The sequence below is a fragment of the Fistularia commersonii genome, chromosome 28, assembly GCF_037954325.1.
Source record: "Fistularia commersonii isolate RoL2024-O1a breed Wild chromosome 28, RoL_Fcom_v1.0, whole genome shotgun sequence".
Classification (NCBI taxonomy): Eukaryota; Metazoa; Chordata; class Actinopteri; order Syngnathiformes; family Fistulariidae; genus Fistularia; species Fistularia commersonii.
Genome location: NC_141311.1, coordinates 10,308,839 through 10,328,650, shown reverse-complemented (window position 1 = coordinate 10,328,650; position 19,812 = coordinate 10,308,839). Strand labels below are relative to the sequence as shown.

At 49.0% G+C, this 19,812-nt stretch overlaps 1 protein-coding gene across 4 annotated transcripts; it reads left to right on the top strand.

Moving 5' to 3' along the window:
- Positions 1 to 943: 943 nt before the first annotated feature.
- On the top strand, positions 944 to 19,019 carry gas7a (growth arrest-specific 7a). Of its 4 annotated transcripts, none has more exons than XM_086175598.1 (13): positions 944 to 1,498; positions 3,200 to 3,362; positions 7,362 to 7,429; positions 8,790 to 8,852; positions 11,855 to 11,944; positions 12,168 to 12,283; positions 12,496 to 12,570; positions 12,654 to 12,732; positions 13,323 to 13,454; positions 15,175 to 15,298; positions 17,418 to 17,497; positions 17,573 to 17,671; positions 17,751 to 19,019. In XM_086175598.1, exons 2-13 carry the CDS (start codon positions 3,209 to 3,211, stop codon positions 17,862 to 17,864), a joined length of 1,194 nt encoding a protein of 397 aa, XP_086031724.1. In that variant the 5' UTR covers positions 944 to 1,498; positions 3,200 to 3,208; the 3' UTR covers positions 17,865 to 19,019. The 4 variants fall into 4 exon arrangements, with proteins under 4 accessions (XP_086031724.1, XP_086031725.1, XP_086031727.1 ...); XM_086175599.1 differs by having other exon boundaries at positions 945 to 1,498; positions 3,200 to 3,311; XM_086175601.1 differs by lacking the exons at positions 944 to 1,498; positions 3,200 to 3,362; positions 7,362 to 7,429 and adding an exon at positions 7,443 to 7,990.
- Positions 19,020 to 19,812: the final 793 nt, after the last annotated feature.

The following is a 19,812-nucleotide window of genomic DNA, read 5'->3' as shown; positions in this document are numbered from 1 at the left end:
CTTTGACCGTTTGTCAATAAAACAGGTTTTGGTCAGGCTAATTTCTGCTGACAGTCAGCTGGAGGAGAAATAAAACCCCATTGTGGCAGGAAGCTGGTGTCCAGCCAAAACAGGAAGTGTTTCCATCTATAATCGTGCCTCATCTTTATCACAAAAGCAGCCCATTTCTGTGAAAAAAAAAAAGCCTTTAATAAGAGCTGTGTTTTCTTCTCCTGTGGGACGTCCAAGTGTCTCTGAGCCGGAATAAAAGATGGATAAAAATAGCCCAATTATAATTTTTTTTTTTTTTTTTTTGTCACACAGCTCTCTTCTGCAGTGGTGACTGGGTGAGGAAGAGGAAATTAACATTAGATAAATGAAAGACGTGCTGTATGAATTCATTTGATCACAAATTCTCTTTGGAATCATTTGCGGTGTTTAAATTTAAACGTTAAAAATACAATCGACAAACTATAAACAGCTCAATGACAGCATGAATAATTTATCAAATCGGTAAAAATAAGCATCTCGGTCGTCGGGGTTCGTTTAAGGTACATGAGCATCGGACGGTTCGCCGTCTTCGTTGGCGGATGGAGGCGGGACCAATCAGCTGTCAATCATCCAACCATTCGCTCCTATTCACAAATTCGGACAAATTGAGGCTTCATTGAACCAACTGACTATTTTTGGAGAGCACAGGCAGGATCCAGGAGAAAATGGCCAGGCGGAGAATGTGGAGACAGAACACAACAGTTAGCGAACTGTCTGCGCTGTGTGTTGACAAGTGTTTTTGTCCGTCGGGTTCACGTGACCTCACGAACTCCCCCGTCTTGGACTGGACCCGCTAACATTTCCCAAACATTTCCGACCCAAATTAGCTTCCCGTGATCGGTGGATGCGACTAAACAGCCCGAAGTTTACTTCCAGAACAAATTAGTCAGCGCAGCCATTAGCAACCCAGGAGGGAAGAGGCTAATCTTAGCATGTTAGCTTCACTATTCCCAGCGAATTAACTTGGTTCCAGAGAGATCCGGGTGGATAAATGAATATATTGATCGCTGTGATCAGTGGAGGATGATGATAATGACTTTTGAGGTTTGAGAGGAACCTTTTTTACAAGTTTGTTGCAGAGCAAACTTGAGTGCAGCAGTCTGTCCCGCTGCTCCTTCAAGTGGCTCCATTCTTCTTTGGGAGAAAGAGACGGTTTGTCTGACTAGCGAGGAGATGGCGAAGCAGCTGGAGCCAAAGAAAGACCCTTGTTGTTCCCCTTAAGTCTGAGCTCTGACTGATAGATGCCGCTTTTGTGCATCCGGATGTTTCCCGTCTGTCAGAAAGGCGACAAGGCTCTCATTGAGATCTCCCCCCCGTTGATGAAAAACAGCCCCTCGGGAATCGGAGAACTTGCGGTCTCCTCAACCAGCGGCGTTCGCTCACTGCCCTTCTGCAGGTTCTGGGTTCCCTTCAGGCGCCAGCAGCCTCCATCCAGCGGGAAACGTTTCCAGCGGGAATCCGGCGTCCGGTAAGAGTTCGTTCCCTTCCTGAAGAGTTTAGCACGAAGGTTTAGCATGAGGCGCTGGACAGGATGTGTTCCCCGGTGAGGCTGCTGGTTCGGTGGTTGCAGAGGTTAGCGCTTCTGCCTCACAGCAAGATGGTGGCGTTGCGCACTCTTTTCTGAAGACACGTCTACATTTGGGTCAGCGGATGAGCGTGATTTTTCATTTAGAGCAGAAAGATGTGAAAAATACAAACTTATATTAAGGTAAGGCTTAGACATAGCAGCGGTTAGGACCCTGTGTGCCGTGTTGGCATGGGTTTCCTCCCAACAGCCCAAGAACATGTAGACGGTTAATCGGAAATATTTGGGATCATTGAAAAATAAGGGGTGTCTAACGTGCCGGTATGTGACGCCCAGGAAACCTCCACTATCCGTCGTGCCATTGGCGCACTGGGCGTGAGAACGTGTTCGTTCTCAACGTCTCCTCCATGCCACTGTGCTTAAACATGTGTCATGAGAGACAGAATTCTCTGCGTGACTTTATGTCTGAATGAGAAGGTTAACGGTTCTTTGTCTCTGTGTATGGCGACCTGTTCAAGGTGAACCCTGCCTGTCGCCCGATGACAGCTGGGAGAGGCTCCGGCCCATGAGTGTATGATCAGCTGTGAGGATTATGAATGAATAAATGAGTTTCCAAACATCCACAAAGTAGGATTATCAAGTTTTGGGAGTAATAGTACTAGTATCAGTAGGTCAGAAGGTTATTCCGAGGTTCGTTTTATTCGGATTTTGTTTGCCGCCATGAAACCGACGCCGTTGGTGGACAGCGTGACACAGCTGATGTCGCGCATCGTGACCCGTAGCTTCGAAACAAGAAGATCTTTGCGGCTTCTGGACTGATCCGGTCTTTGGGTTAAGTGATCGGATGATCGGGGGGAAACGGTTTCCCGGCAGATTTTAATCTGGTCCGGGTCAGACTTCCTGTTCGAACCTTCGATCTCTCTGTTCTTCAGGTCGAAGGAGCCGCTTAGTCAGAGTCCCGCTAACGCTGCAACCGTCTGTCACTCTATTTTTTAATATTTACAGTCATGAATCTGCCCCCCACCCACACGGCCAGGACAAATATTCTTTGCAACATCTGAAAATGAGCAGCTGCACTCAATTCCCTGCAGATAAAAACAGACTTTTCCTTTGTACGGCACATTTCGGTCCTTTCTGGATTCGGGGGGTCGGGGTTGGTTTCTGGAGGCTCCTGATTGGCCGAGCCGGAGCTCTCATCATTACTTATCCATTTAGGAGATCGGGTTTCTCCAGAAGGCCGATGTCATTATTCAGCAGGTTGCGAAAGACACAACTGGACAAACATCGCTGCCTGCTGAGGCCATGTGTGCACATGGAAATGTGTGTGTGTATTTACCTCCAACACAAACAGCCATGTTTTGCAGCCTTTGGCTTCCTCAAGACCTGAATCCATCGCCTGGATTCTGTCAGCACCAGATTCTAGAACCTCAGCCCGGTCCTTGGTCCTCCCCCTTTTCTTCTTAATGCGCCGCTTGGTTGCCGTGGTAACGGGAAGCTCGCATTAACCACCTGTTATCAGGCCGTCGAACCATCACCTGAGGGAATCTTCCGTCGGAGAGGGTGTTCTCGGCTTCTTCCGAGGTTCTACGGAGCTTGCCACGTGAAAACATTACCTGTGTGTGTGTGTGTGTGTGTGTGTGACAGAAGCCAGTGATGACAGAGGAGACGCTTCCCCCGCTTCCTCCGCTTCCCCCGCGGAGGAGGAGCTGCCCCTCCCCCAAGACCCCGGTGTACCGCACCAACCGCTCCACTGAAGGTGAGAGCCTTGACTGGAAACAGGAAGCTCACAGCCCAAGGTTTGCAGAAGGTACCAAGTTCTGTACATGGCGTGTTCCCTCCATCTTCTCCTTCTCCTCCGACAGTCCAAAAAAAACTTAGTACCGTATTTTCACGACCATAAGGCGCACCGTACTAAAAGGCGCAGTCTCAGTTACGCGTGCCATTACTGTATAACACACACATAAGGCGCACCTGGGCGCAGGTTTTATATACAATCCACGCCCACACTTCCCCCTTTAACGTTCTCATGGTGTCCTCTACTATGACCGCTTTACAACAACAACACACACACACACACAAGCATACAAGTGTGCCTATTTAAAAATAGAGCAGGAGCAAAACTGAGTCTGGTACAGTATACCCTTGTTTTTCGCGGGGGTTATGTTTCAAAAAGAACCCGTGATAGGCAAAATCTGTGAAGTAGATACCTTTATTTTTTTTACAATTATCATACAATTAAATACTCTATTGTACATTGCTGCTGTTGTCTTTATGTTTTTTTCTTCCTTCTTTATGGAACGAACAGAGGATTCATTAATTCCGTAATGGCGACCTACAGCCGCATAGCTTTTACCTTCCCTTAGCATGTCCAGAAGTTTAACTTTATTTGCGATAGATAGCATCTCCCGCTGCCTTATGGGCCATTACGGGGTTTTAGAGAAACTCGAAATTGCAAGAGAATTTGCACGTACGTAATGTAAATTTGGCAAGCTGTTTTACATACGTGTACATATTAAACTGCAACGTTATTGACGCACAGGTAGAGAAGAAGCGGAGTGACTTTTTAGCCAATCAGAATGCAGAACACAATGCACGATGAAGTAGCGAAACCGTGAAAAGTAAACGTTATAGCGAGGGATCACTGTATTCGCATTCTTTTTACCGGTAATCGTCATCAATCAAACCCGTTGAAGTCCTCATCCTCTGTTTCTGATTTGAACGGCTGCGCTAAATCTCCATCAAACATGCCAGGTTTACTTTCTTCCCCGTCGGAGTCGCTTTCCGTGCTGCGCGGCTCCTCGGAAATGATGCCGGTTTTTGCGAAAGCTCGAACAACAGTGCCGGCAGACACATCAGCCCAAACAATCCATTTGCAAATTGTGGCGTATTTGCCTGGCGCTGCCTTCCACTCTTAGTGCAACTGTGGTCCCCATGAAGACTTTTCATATCCCGTTGTGCGTATCACTGACTCAACGGGATGTCAAAAGTGAGCGGCACCTCGTCCATGTTGGTGACGTGGCTGGGCTGGATGTGTTTGTCTGCGATGTTTTCAGGGTTGCTAAAACAACAATGTTCTGCATAACGCTCTTACCCGTTCTTTTATATACAATCGACGCCCACACTTTAGCATTCTCATGGTGTTCTCTACTACGTCCGCCTTACAACAACAACACACACGGAGCGCACTGCACTATAGGGCGCGCCACACTTTTTGAAGAAAATCTAAGACTTTTATGTGCGCCTTATAGTCGTGAAAATACGGTAGGTTCATCGAGGACTCTAAATAGTCCGTTGGTTGGAATGAGTGAGTGAACGGTTGGATGATTGACAGCCGGGCCAGCCAGGTTAAACCCCCCTGTTCCGCCCCGTGTTGACGTGAGGAGCTTCAGGCTTCTCCTCCAAGCTTGAAGAGTTGCTAGCAAACAGTCGGTGGCAAAGAGTGCTCATGTCCCCCATGACTGACCCCTCCTACTGGTCACAATGAGTCTCATCATTCACTTCCCAGACGCCTTGTCAGGAAGCTGTAGGCTTGCTCCTTTCTCACCTGTCAATCACTCCCGATCAAACGCTTTGACTGAATGTCAATATCAGGTTTGGAGATGCCAGGCAACCTCTGATCGCTCTGAGGATTCAAACGGCGGGGAGGAGTCCGGTCGGACGGACTCGCCGTGGCTCCTGTTTGAAACCTTCATCTATCAAGCACGTAACTCCTAGACCCGTCCACTATCTGAGTTGGGAAGGGGATGTTAACACCTGGAGGAGTCACTTGACCAGGTCAACTGTCATTTGAGTCGGTTGCGCCTCCAGTTAGCTGTACGCCTGCCTCGCAACTAATCTGAGATATCAACCGGATCCGGGATGACTTCCTGTTTTGCGGTGTGAAGTCTGTTCTCTGTGACGCCCCAGCTCCGCAGATGGGCCTCGTCCCGCTGCGACCGTCCGTCCACGCCGCCACATCTGGCACCGGAGGGGGAGGGGGGGGCACAGAGACGGACTTATTTGATATGTAGCGACTGGACAGCTCATGAATCATGAGCTAGGAGGACCCGTGAGGGGCCTGAGTCCAGCTGAAGCAGGGATGTGAATGCCCGCGGGGGGGTGTAATGACCCCCACTCTGCCGCTGTCATATTGTTTTCCCAGAAGACAGAAGACTGCTGGCACAGCTAAGCAGTGAGAGATTTAAAGAAAAAAAAAAAAACAGCGGTTTAGCCGTCCACTATGATTACATGATGGTTCTTTTTGAGGAAAAGTAAACCAACGGAAGAAAAGAAGAAGGACCTTAAAAGAACAATCCTGATGTGAGATGTGAGAAGGAAACCAAGAAGACAAAGATCCGAAGACACGGACGATCTGCCCTCACATTTGGACACCTGCCGGGTCGAGGACAGGGTTCCGTTGACCTTGTCCCAACTGAAGGTCCGTCCGATTCCAACACCAGAAAAGCAGACTCTAACAGAACGTTGTCAACAAGGTTGTCTGCAGGTGGAGCTTTGTGACCACAGAGCAATCGGGTAGTCCATAGTGACCCACGTGGACAGAGGTGGACCAGGACGGACGGAAAGAGGAGACCCGGTCCGATGAATGGGGTTCTCTCCGGGGTCTGCAGGGTCCCTTTCTTTCCTTTGGAGATCATGAAGCACTGTGAGAAGAATTTAAGCCTGCCGCACCACCGGGATGGTTTGGACGATGTCCTGACGGGACAGCTTGGGCCTTGTCAGTCACATGGGTGAACCATCCGAACACTGCTGAGGACCTGTTCCTGTCTCCATGGAAACGGTTGCGGGATAATTCGCCCAGTCAATCTGGTTTGAGGAAGGAGAGCTGGAGATATTTAACCCAGCACTTCCTGTTCCAAGTCCATAAGCAGTTCTACAGCCGGAGCCCCTCCCAGCTCTGATCAGTAGACTAGACTTTGGGCTGTAGCTCGGAGTCTCTTATGGGCTGTACCTTTTCCTCACACCTCTTCTTCACTCTGAATGATAGGGTGCTGAGCCGCTGTTCCCAACTCTAAGACACTTTCAGGTATGACTTGATGGTGAGAAACCTTGACATTTATCCAGTAGCTTCTGTGGAGAGAGCAGAGGGTACAAGAGGTGCCTACAGAAGGTCACGGGCCACAACCGGTACCTCTCGCACTATGGAAAGAAGAGGACCGAATGACTCCGATGGAAGAAAGTGGAGGGATACTGCAATTTCCGTGTACTTTTGTGTACCCTTGAATTGTCCCTCCAGGCTGGCCCTCAGCTGGCAGTGCCATCAAAACCTCTGAGTTACCCCAATGGACATGGAACAGGAACATGTTCTGGCACAGAACATCTACGGCAGATGGTTTGGGCATCTGGATGACTTTGTCTTGTTGTCAGACCCCTTCGGACTGTATGGACAAACTCAGTCCAGTCTTGTTTGGTCCACTGTTGGGGTCTCTGGCTGCAGAGTGCCCATTGTATAAGCTGCAGTCTTGCGGAGTACCACCGCGGGCCTCTTGAGCAGATGTTCCTAAATCGATGGCTCATCGGTGAACATTGTGGCCGTGTTGATGCACCAATCGGTGCCACGTTTTGTAAGAACCAGAGCAGATGACTCACAGATACAGCAAACAGAACACATCCCAGTTACAGTCCAGGAAAAAGTAACAAGCAGTTGGAAAAGGTCATTGTGGTGAAGAAGCAGGAAGATCCAAGTCTCCCAGCACCGGGAGATCCTTCGGCACAAAAGACTCATCTCACCCTCTTAGGCTTCTTGTGTGAAAGTAAGTCTACGGCCCAGTTTCTTCTCACTAACGTAGAATTCATGTTTTGTCTCCAGGCGGTGGAACCAGAGGCTACCCGCCTCCCGCTGCCACCAATCTGAGGAGATCCTGCATCAACAAACAGGTACATCCCAGGTTCCAGGATAGATCGTAGATCTGAGTGAGGGGAAACTCAGAAATTCCACATTTGTTGGAGAGAAGTAGAGTTGGTCGTACGACTCTAAGGGAAGAAGAGAAGATAATACTGTTAACTCCTGTGAGGAGGGATCCTCCCAGACTGACAGTCCGTCCGGACAAACGCGAGCTTCTCCGCGGCTACGGAAAGAGGAAACCGGGGGCGGGTTGATACACTGCGGAGCCATGTGTTTACTGAAGGCGGGCCAGGCCGGCGCTGCCATGGACCCGAGCCAGAACACAACAGACGCCGGGGCCGAGCCACGTGACGCGTGACCAGTCAGATGAGGGCAAACACACCGTGTGTCAGTACGCAGAAGATGGACGGAGCGGCGGGCCGTTGACGCCCAGGACGCCTCTGCAGACCTGCCGCCTTCTGAATGGGATCCCTCCCCGGGTAGAGGGAGGTGGGGAGGACAGGGGGGGGGCAGGGAGTCACAGGTACCTGTCGAAGTAGCCTGCACCTGGAACCGGGAGCGCGCTGGCCGTCGCCATGTTTTGCGCTACGAAGGTGAGCCCACCCACCCTTCCTCCTAGCAGCTAGCGTAGGTTGCTAGGCTGCTGGTGAGCCAGGTGTGTGTTGTGAGGTGTGTGTCCTCATGCATGGCTCCTCTCTGCACGCTCTGCGTGATGCAACCACAGGGTTAAAGGAAGGAGGTGATGGTACTCAACACACACACACACACACACACACTAGGGTCCACCAGGTTGTATGGTGTGTTTACTGTCTACCAGCCTTTTCAGTGTTGCGGTCAGAGATGGAGGCGCTCAGTGGCTGCCTCTCCTCCCATCTGCCCCTCCCCTCTTTCTCCATCACCCCTTCCATCTCTCTGTTCAAATTGTAATTAGTTTTTTGAACATCATACAACCGTTTCCCTCCCTCACTATTATGCTCTCTATGGAGAAATGAGGGAGGTGTGGCAAAGATAATGGAAACACCACCCATCAACCCTCTTTCATTCTATTTGTTTCCCATCCTTCCTCCCTCCTCACCCGCCATCCTTCAATCGGGAGTTTGGGGACGCGCTTCAATCGCCTCTGCACGCACGTGACAGCGGCGTAACCTAAGGCTAGAATTCTTCACACTAGAACCTCCCCTCCTCCTCACCCCCCTACCTTCCCTCCCCTTCCCTCTCCTCTCCACTCCACTCCTGGCTCGTGAGGCAGCTTCAGTGCGTGGAGGGGAAAGCGAGAGTGTGCAGGCTCTCCCAGAATAGCCAAGCGGGCGGAAGGTGAGAGGGATGATGATGATGGAGGCCAGCTTTGACACCGAGGAGAGTTTTGACGACCCCTCCTGTCTCACCCCGCAGCCCCCCGGCTCGGTGTCGCCGGCCAGGAGGCAAATCAAGGAGGTGAAGGAGACCAAGACGACTGTGAGTATCACTCTGGAACTTCACCCTCATCTCCGGATGCATGTCCGTCCTTCTCCCCCGCTGAAGTTCCTTTTCTTTCTATCCTGCGGCGTGACGGTGAGGAAATCTCAATGCATGACAGGTTCTGGTGTAGTAACGTGGGGTTCCCTTGCAAATTAGGGGTGCTGGCCATCCATAGTAATCGTTAAAATGTCTTTCTGCGATGAAATCGGTGACGATTTTTTTTTTCTGAGCTCATCAAGTGTCAGGAGGAGAGTGTTCTGTCAGTCACGCGCGTTCTTGTGTGTGTGTGTGTGTGTGTGTGTGTGTGTGTGTGTGTGTGTGTGGGGATCAGCTGCAGGGGGTTCAGTCTTGGACTCACCTGAATGAAGGATTTAAACCCCCCCGAGAGTTCACATCTTTGTTTCAAGACGCCTCGGTCAGTAGCTGAGGTTATGTAATCTCTAAATAATGACCGTGGGAGGAAGTAGGGGGGTTGGCAGGGGAGTGTGTGTGTAGCTGATGTGGTTGAGGGAAAACACACCGAGGTGTTTTTGTGTCTCACGGGGGGGGGGGGGGGGGGGGGGGGTTGCAGCTCGGTCTCCGGCGCGCTGACCTGCAGCGGCAGACGGAGCGGTCGTTCGTTCTGACCATTGTGACGGGCAAAACAAAAAAAAAAAACAAAAAAAAAACAACCCAGAGACCCAAGAGATGCAGCAAGAGCAGTTTCCATGGCGACAGAAGCAATGGCGGTGATTAAAGGGTGCTGAAATGGAAAACATTAGCGTGGAAACTCACTGAACAGATTCTCTCTGACAATCTCAAAAGGCTGGTTATTTCTCATTTCCTGCAAGGGACATGTTAAGATTCATTTTCAGCCTGACAGCACGTTGGAACAGGAGTGTGTGTGTGTGTGTGTGTGTGTGTGTGTGTGTGTGCGTAAACATGGAAACACAGGGATGTAGGAAACACAGGTTACATGACGTCAGTCCAGAAAAGGTGTCTCTTTTTGTTTGCCACTACGCGTTACACAACCCCTCCGTTGCCATGGCGACACACAAATCTGACTGCTGGCAAAATGGACCCCTCGCGGGATGGCGAGGCATCAGATTTGGGAGCAAGGAGGCGTAACCTTGCTTTCACCTTCACCGGCGTGACCGGCGTAGGGGTCGTCCTCTCCGTTTGTTATCAGCTCATTAAACATTCATCCCTGACTTGTTGCCATGGCGCCCGGCCAAGTGGCTCATGACCAAAGCCATCAGGTTCATGTCATTCGGCCCAAAGGAAGAGAAAGGAACAAAAGGCAGGATGGAGAAAGCATTGAGATTGTTTTGTCACATGAAGGTGTGTGTGTGTGTGTGTGTGTGTGGGGCGGGGGGGGGTTCTTTCAAAGCAAAAGTAATTTGTCGCTTAGCAACAGCAGTGGAGCATCCCACAGTTTGTTGGCTGGGGGCGTGATGATGCTGACAGCTAACAACTGGTGTTGGAGTTTGAACTAATTCGTGTTCATAAGGATAAACTTCGGAGCCAAGGAATCCGCTACTGTTCTTCGCTCTCCGATCCATCTTCATCGTCGCCGTGCCAACGGCTGGAGTATCAACACAGAGCCTCAAAACATTGTTTTTCACACCGATCGGATTGATGATGAGGAGACTTAAACGCATTAAAAAGGAGACGAATGACCTGTCAACATCTCTCAGCGAGGACAACGTGTCCCCCGTTCGCTTCCTCGGACCCCCCCCCCTCCGCCGGACGGCCCTCGGGTGCCGTGTAGGATTTATTACACCGCGCGACATGAAGGTAATCTGTATTAATATTTAATTCCCGGCCCGCAGGACGAGACAGAGCGGCCATAAAAAGAGCAGTAAGTTCATCTCGGAGATAAATAGTCTCATTTCCAGCTGGATGGCGGAGGCAGGCGAACGGGGGCCGTGATGGATGCGGAGAAGACTGTAATGGAAACCCCGGCGTCCGTGACGATCAGCGCGATCTTTAAGACAGAAAATGAAGGAAGTGACTGGAGTCCATCGGGTTTGTGGTGTTTTTTTCTCTGCAGTTACGTAACAGGAGGAAACGGTCGCCCGTCCGGTTTTGACGGAGGCCTTCGGGTCCGAGGGGATGTCGGGGAACCGGGTGAACTTCGGCCTTTTTGTTTCGTCTTTGAGAATTTCCAGACATTTTATGAATGAGTGAATCTCTAGCATGTTAGCATTTTAGCATATCATCTCAGACCGGGACAGAGAAATAACCGGCAACCTACAATAAAACTGGGCTGACACTGACGCTTCGATGTCAAGTGTAAATTAAGACACACCAGCGTGTGTGTGTGTGTGTGTGTGTGTGTGTGTGTGTGTGTGTGTGTGTGTGTGTGTGTGTGTGTGTGTGTGTGTGTGTGTGTGTGTGTGTGTGTGTGTGTGCGCGCGCGCGCGTGCACTTGTATGTGTGTGTGTGACAGCAGGAGAGTAGTGAATTCAGCCTGCAAATACTGACTCAGTGTATTTTTTCTGTTTTTTTAGTATGAGTGTGCATATGTGTGTGTGTGTGTGTGTGTGTGTGTGTCTCTGGAAGCCCATGTAGTTTGCAGCAGTGGTTGACACGGCACAGAGGGTATCTTGCCATGCCGGCTGTAAGGGGTCGGGGGGGACAGATGGTGAACATTATGTAATTACAGCTGGAGGAGTAATTGAAGAGCAAGTTCAGGCTAATTGTGCGTGTGTGTGTGTGTGTGTGAGAGTGTGTGTGTGTGTTTATCAGTAATTCTACACACTCTGCGTGTGTAAAGTTCATTCATTCTGTGTGAGAAGGTGTGTGTGTGTGTGTAGTTGTGTGTGTAAGGTCACCTTCTGTGCGGCCAGCATCTCTGCGTTCATGTTTACTAATCCCCGACCTTTTTCTATCTTCGCTCCACGACCCCCATGAATCTTCTCTTCTCTTTCAACCAATCAGGCCCCGTCGTCCTCCGTCGCATCCCCCTCTTCCTCGCGGCACGCTGCTCCTCATCCTCACTCGTTTTTGCGTTTCAGATCAACTGCGTGACCTTCCCTCTGCCCGGAGAAGGACCAGAACAGCAGCTCCTCAAACCCAACGAATGGAGCTACTGCGATTACTTCTGGGTGAGCTTCGCCGGACGCAGGAACCAAAGCGAGAGGGTGGCGGCGGGGGTACACACTGTATTGTGGTATTTTGTGTGGCAAGACTACATGAATTCAATTTCAATTCATATTGTTTTATTCAGAAACTGTCCTTAACACGTGAGTCACACATTCATGAATCACCGTCCTCATACGAGGACGTAGCTACCTCCATTAATGGTCCGCACCTCCTCCTCCTCCTCAGACGGACAAGAAGGACCCTCAGGGCACCACCTCGGTGGCCGGCTTCGAGGTTCTCCTGCAGAAGCAGCTGAAGGGCAAACAGATGCAGAAGGAAATGGCGGAGTTTGTCCACGAAAGGTAAATATTCCAAACTGATCGGGCCCTGTGTGTGTGTGTGTGTGTGTGTGTGAGATCAGGCTGATTGCGACCCAGTTTCCTTCAGATGACGATGGCCCCCCTCACACCCTCTAGATGGCGTATCTGAGCTTTAAAAAAAAAAAAAATGGCTAGATGTGTGTGTATGTGTGTGTGTGTGTGACAAATTGTTCACCTACTTTTTTCCACTGCAGGATCAAGATTGAGGAGGAATATGCCAAGAACCTGTCCAAGCTGTCCCTGAGCCCGCTGGCCGCACAGGAGGAGGGGTGAGTGTGGGAACCGAAAGGGAACGTCTCACACCAGCGGTGTAATAAACGTCTTATAAACGTCTTATAAACGTCTTTACCAGGACTCTGGGAGAAGCTTGGACGCAGCTGAAGAAAAGCCTCCACGACGAAGCCGAGGTCCACTTGAAGTTCTCCAATAAGGTATCGTCCGATGGGGATTTCAGCTGATGGATGTAGCTTAGCATCTCAGGTTTTATGTATTTTGGAAAGCGAGTCTTTTTAATTATTTCTTAGAGCGCAGACACAGATCAGATCCTCCTCGTCATCCTTTTTTCCCCGTCCTTTTTAAAAAGCGGCGCTTATAAATCACCGCGTTCTGTCCTCGCCTGCCACTCATCTGTCTAATTAATCTGTTTAGTGCCGTGATGAGGCTCGGCCTCCTCCCCGGGCCCGGCAGGCACCGTCAACAAGCCAACGATGCAGGAGGGAGGGCGGTTGGAAAAAGACACATCCTGCTGTAATTTCACCAGATTAGCTGTTAATCTGTAGAGGAATGCGGGGGTCTCTGGATTTAGAGCCGGAGACGGGGGGGGTCGGCGTTCCCAGAAACCAAGGAGTCTGACTGAGACGTACACATAGCGTGGTGGCGTTTAGACACATCTTTGCAAATTTACTGTCAAACAAAAAAAAAAAAAAAAAAAATGGACTTTGAAAATAAAAGCTCCTTTTTTTTTTTTTTCTTTTCTTTTCTCTCTGCCGCTGTTTATCTCCCCCCCTGTTTGTTTCTACAGCTCCACTCGGAGGTGGAGAAGCCCCTCTTGACCTTCAGGGGCGACAACTTCAAGAAGGACCTGAAGAAGTACGACCACCACATCGCCGACCTGCGGAAGCAGCTCGCCAGTCGCTACGGCGGCGTGGAAAAGGTAGAATGGTACCGAACGGTTTTAGAACGCAAACAATGTCTTAAAGTGATCCTGGTGCAAAAATTTTTTTTTTTTTTTTTTGGGGATGAAGGTTAAATTTGTTTGACATATGTTGACATATGTTTGGAGTTGGAGGGGGATCCTTGATGAGCCACTAGCTTACACCTTCCAAACATATGTTAATTCTGCATGCAGTTCCCATTTTAAAGACAGACACATCCTCAAGTCCAGTTAGTCAAGCAAGAAAACCGAACGTGATCACAGAATGCTCGAAATGTGGTGTTGTTGATCGAAAACTGCGGGCTTACACTGCGCGCACCAGAACAGGGAGATGGCCCGTTGCGGTATTCTACAATATTCTGGACATGACTGCTGTAAATGCACATTTACTGTATAAGAAATGTACAGGATCAAATGACATTCCTGTCCAAGCTTGCAGAAGAACTGAGAAATAGAACGGTTATTGAACAGGAAAAACAGAGAAAGCAGGCGCTACGTGAAAAGAAAAGGGTTTCTGGAGGGAAAACGACAACATGCCAAGCGCGTCGGAGTTGCAACGGAAATCGTAGCGCAGAAAAATGTGGCGTTTGTGTGTAAAAATTGCTAAAAAATGCTAAAAACGAAAAAAGGTGCGGAATATGCTCACGATTTGTTTTCAAGGCAATTTATTTGGAATAGTGTTCATTACAAAGTAAATGTTTTTCTTATTCACTCACGTCCTTTGTTTGCTTTCTCATCACTTTTACCCGTTTTTTTCTCTTTCGACCGGGGGGGGGGGGGGGGGTACTGATCGAAATTTCCAGGACAGGTTAGGTTCGAGATTATTGTCAAGAATAAGATACTTTTGGGTTTGGGCAAAGGTTAGCGTTAGGGTCAGTGGTGGGCCGTCAGGGCCTGCAAGGCCTTCTCTGCTGGCCTAAAACAATATCTGAATCACAAACGTTAATTAAAATTTGTCCATGAATACTTATTAAACAATTCCAAACGGTCTGTTCACTTCCTTTCCGGTACCGGTACCCCTGGCTCAAAAGCTCCGAGGTACACTGCAAATTGTATTGCTGGGAGTGCTTGGAGCCGAAGCGCACGGATAATCTGTACCACAGAATAATTGAACTCTTCTTGAGGAAAGACAGGAGGATGAATTTTGTCTACAAATGATCAGAATTTTGATGAGTAAAATGCTGCTATTTCCCTAAATAATACTGCCAGTTTATAAGGTTATTATTGGTGTTTTTTATGTGTCACAGCTCTATTGTGGCTACTGTCCGCAACTGAAGGCCCTAGGTGTAAAATGCACGGCCCACCACTGGTTAGGGTTAATGTCAAAGTTAAGGTTAATGTTCAGGAGAGGGTTAAGAATGTTAACGTTAGAGCTGGAAAGACAGTTAGGGAAAGGGTTAAGGTTGGTTGAGGGTTCAGGTTAGGGTTGGGGATAAGGTTAGGGTTTGGCTGCGTAAATGATGACACACACACAGGTTGTGATCGTTCTCTGTCGCCATCGCGGTGTGTTAACTTTGCACACACAGTGGCCTCGGAGAGAAAGAATGAAAGGAAAGACTCAATAATATGGATTAAGAACAGATTATGGGATGAAGCCGGCTCGGGTGTCAGTCGCCCACATGAAAGGCTGTCATGACAATGTAATAGATGTAGGTACAGTAAATCTGAGGATTATGGTGTTTCTGTACGTGTGCATGCGTGTATGGGTGTGGGTGCGTAGGCTCGGAAAGCTCTGGCTGACAGGCAGAAGGATCTGGAAGTGAAGACCCAGCAGCTGGAGATCAAACTCAGCAACAAGACAGAGGAGGACATCAAGAAGGCCCGGAGGAAATCCACGCAGGCAGGTCAGAGGTCATCACCTGGGGGGTGGTTTAAAAAGGGAACTGTGGGGAGGGGTCTCCCTGGGAGACTTTGGCGTTCCCGTCGGACTGGCGATATGGGGTTACCCACGTTCGTCACCTCCCTTCTCCCGTTCCACTCGTCCATCCCATCATCAGCTATCATCAGCTAATCGAAACTCTGAGGTGGCTTTCTCTTTTCTGCTTTAGGAGGTGAAGGACTGTCTGATGGTTTCAGTCATACTTGATCTGGGTGTTTCCTTGTGTTTTTTAAGATCAGAGTTCAGTCATTCAGTCGGTCAGTATATTTAAGGATGTCGAAGTTGAATTTAACAGCAACTCAGAAGTGTCCACTGTCATTTTTTGGGGGAAAAAAAGAAGTCGTGGGGCGTCATAATTTGATGCTGCCCCCCCCTTGTACCCTCAGTTGCCCCTCAGGAACAAATAGTTTTTTCTGATTCTATTTCTGAATGATGTCCCTCATGATATGGGTACCCTGTCTAATTTTAAAAAACAGGGACGATTGACGTTCATCCCGACGTTGGTGTTTGGTTTCGTTTGGAGGCTCGGGCAGCAAACTGGCGAGCGCAAAGTCATGTGACAAAAGTCCTTTTTTGTGGTTCCTTGTAAGGAAGTAGGCCGTTCTTTGTGCATTGGGGCAGCACAGGAACCAGGGACCAGGGACCTCAGTTCCTTGAACCGTCTAACTCCTGCTCCCTGGCAGGATCTGTTTCGGGTGCCGTACAAACCGATGCGATTTGGCTGCTTGCCGATTGGTAGAACACATAAATCGCGCCCGTGACCAGATATGTCTCGCGGACTGCAGAGTGACATTTTTTCAGAACTATTCCCCGTCACCGGTCAGCTGTTGGAGCTTCAAGGATGTCCAACTCCACGGACAGGTAACAGCAGGGTTTTTCACAAGGTCAGGCAGTGCAGATATGAATTAAACCCCCTTCATCCCTTCTTGTAGTCCATGGAGCATCTTTGCTCTTCATGCGGTCCATATCGTCACCCCCTTCTTCATCACTGTTTCTTTTTGAGTGCACACTCAAGGTGTACGTCAGTGTCACAAGACACTCCTGTGGTCCCTTACTGCCTGTGACAATGCAAACCATAAGGTTACCCTGGAGGAGTGTAATTGTTGAAACCAAATTGGGATCGGGATTGTTTTCTTAGAGTTTTTCTGTCAGAGAGCTGCCAAAGTTCCGCTCGTCGGAACCAAATTAATGCTTGTCAGTTCCCTTCACGTCCGGTACCAGACAAGGTCCAGGTTTCCCCTCTTTTTTGCTGTGGTCAAAGTAGTTCAGCCTCACTCTGATCCGTTCTGGTCAAATCTGAGCTGGAGGCAGGACAGAATAACTTTATTGATCCTCAAGTGGAAATTTGTGGGCAGAATATTTTTTTTTTTATTCTTTAATAATTTTTTTTTTTTTTTTTTAATTTGTACTGCCGATTGTACTCGTTTTTAGCTTTATCCACCCCACTTGTAGTTTTTAATTTGATCTCATTCTTACTTGTTTCGAGTTTTATCTACTGCTTCCGTACTATCTTTAATTTAATCACATTTGCACCTGTTTTTAGTTTATCTACTGTTTTTTTAATTTGTACTGCCAATTGTACTTGTTTTTAGTTCTATCCACCCCCTTGTACTTTTTAATTTGATCTCATTTTTTACTTGTTTTGAGTTTTATCTACCGCTTCCGTACTGTCTTTAATTTAATCTCATTTTCACCTGTTTTTAGTTTATCTCCTGTTTTTTAATTTGATCTCATTTTATTGTTGTGCTGTGCTCTGCTTTGCTTGTAAACTTGTCGACCCTGAAAATGAGGGAGACCTCAGTGGTCTTACAAGTATAAATAAAGGTTATTATTATTATTATTATTATTATTATTATCATTAATAAGGTCAAGCAATATTTCATGCCCACAAACAGAAACTCCTGTATCCAAGAATGGTCACACCCAAAAGTTCGAATCCCGGGCAGATTCCACATCATCAGACAGAATCCAGGCACCGGAAGTGACCGCTGAAGGGCGGTGACTCCACAGCGCTTCATTCAGGACCTTTAGGTCCTCAATGTAGGGAGGGGTCGCTTAGCTAACCTGCGGTATGTTTCCTTCAGGAGACGACCTTATGCGTTGCGTGGACCTTTACAACCAGACCCAGTCCAAGTGGTTTGAGGAGATGGTAACCACTAGCATGGTAAGCCCCGCCCACCTATCATACTTCGCCGCCGCCCCTCTGCCGCTCCCTCCCGTTGCGATCGTGTATCCCCAGGAGCTGGAGAAACTGGAGGTGGAACGGATCGAGTGGATCCAGCAACACCTACGTCAGTACACCACCCTGCGGCACGAGACGGACATGTTCAACCAGAGCGTGAGTTCCCTTTCTCCGCTGATGTTTGCGCCCGATGTTTCGGGGAGTCGTGTGACACGTAGACATCTGCGCGCTCCAGATGGTGGAACCGGTGGACCAGCTCCTGCAGACGGTGGATCCAGCCAAAGACAGGGAGTTCTGGGTGAAGGAGAACAAGACAGGGGAGGTCCGGCCCGTAGACATGGACATCTGACCACGAGATCATTCATCCTGACCCCGATCGCCTCGCATAAACCCGCACGTCCGGGGTCAACCAACCATCAGGCGGCGGAGGTCGCGACATCTCCCGCTGGACCGCAGAACTTCTAACTTGAATCCATTATTGGAGAACCCTCAAAGTACCAGCATGTTCCTCCTAAATTCTAGACCGTGATCAACGTCAGCTTCCCGGATGCCGTCTCACGTCTTCTGCTGTTTATCTGTCGTCAAGTGAGATTATTAAAAAAAAAAAAAAAAAATTTATATCAGAATCAATGACAGAATCGACAAATTCATGTGACGGAAACTCGGAGCGAAATGTTAATTATAAAGACGCGGCTTTTCATGCTTTCTTTTTTTCTCCACGTCCGTGTTCATTATGGCAGTGGGAGTTTGAGGTTCTGTGTGGTTCCGCAGAAACAAGAGTTTTGGATCCGCTGAGGAACATGTGGTCCAGGTTCCCCACCAACACCTTCTAGTGCCTAAGGGTTCTTGACCTGGAATGTCCTTGATATTTTCTGCAGCAGTGTACATTTGTACATAACCGTCTGGAGGTATTTTGCAGTCAGATATTCGGGCGGCGGCAGCCCGCCAAGCCACTCGTACCTCCTTGGTCTAATTTTTTGGTAAATGTACAGAAAGCTTGTTTCGGTCACAGAGGCTACGGAAATCCACCCAAAGACGTTTTTCAGAAAAGCAAGATGGAAACCACCCACAAGGGATTATGGATCGATCACCGATTATTGATTCAGACCGGACGGTGTGCATGTACAGTGTGTGTGCGTCTCGTGCTCAGGTGTATTTCTGTCCCTTTCCAACATCCTGTTGTTGTTGTTGTTGTTGTTGTTGTTGTTGTTTCTGGAGGATGAAACTTCCCGGTGCTTCAGACTTTCTCTCTGTTGCTGTTTCATGTTTGCTTATTTTTATCAACGCGGGTTTTTATTGTGGACGTTCTGTCGGCGTGTCCGTATTGTGCGCTAATGTTCCCAGGTGTTCTTTTTCTTATGGTGTAACACGTGTGTTTACTGCCCTCTTGTGATGATGGTCCCCATGGCGTGCTTCTGACCCTGTGTTCAGTCAGGTGACCTCTGACACCACCATGTGCTGTGGAATGCCGTTTCCCAAATAAACCCCCGCTTTGAAAAGTGAACGGGACGTCGTTGTGTATTACGTAATCTGGGCCGTAGGCTCTGACCTCGGGTTCTCCGCCCACCGCCGGATTTTCATCGGCACGACATGGAGGGAGTTAGTGGTGAAGACATCCAACAAATTGAGCGTAGGAGCTTCACCCGCATGCAGCATTAGCGCCAACGCTAATAGCCATTATCACCCGAAGAGGCGGAAGAACGGGAGGTTTGTGTCGTCTTACCTGCACCGCGCTGATCCGCTCTCCCGAAATCAGAGTTTAAGTCAAAAAGCGCAAAACGAGAAGTTCCCCGCCGAGAACTGGAGGTTTTTCATGTTGCCGTCTTCTCTCCATCGGAAACAGGAAGCGATGCGTCCGACCCTCTGACATAACATCTTTCGGGTCCGGTTGTGTCTGGTGTCCCAGGCAGGCTCAAAATGCAATTTACGTCTCCGGAAGAACATCCGACGTTTACTTACGGAACGCGCGATCGTATCCAGAAGCTACATCCAGTTCCCACCTTTCTGCGGCTCCCATCTGCAGAAATCCATCCCCATCGAATGGTTCTCCGTGGGGGGTGATAGTGTGCGTCTCTCTGTAAGGAGGTTGTTTATCTCACCTGACCTTCAGCCCCTAATCGGATTGGCCGACGCGTAGGTTGTTAACCCGAGCCTAATTCCCTTCTAAGGAGCTCCGGAGGCGACTCTCAGGCCATCAGTCTAATGAGAGGAGCGGGAAAACTAAACCCTCCGAGGCCGAGAGAAAGTGAGACCCCCCCCCCCAACCCCGGACCGGGACCAGCCAAAAGGCAATGGTG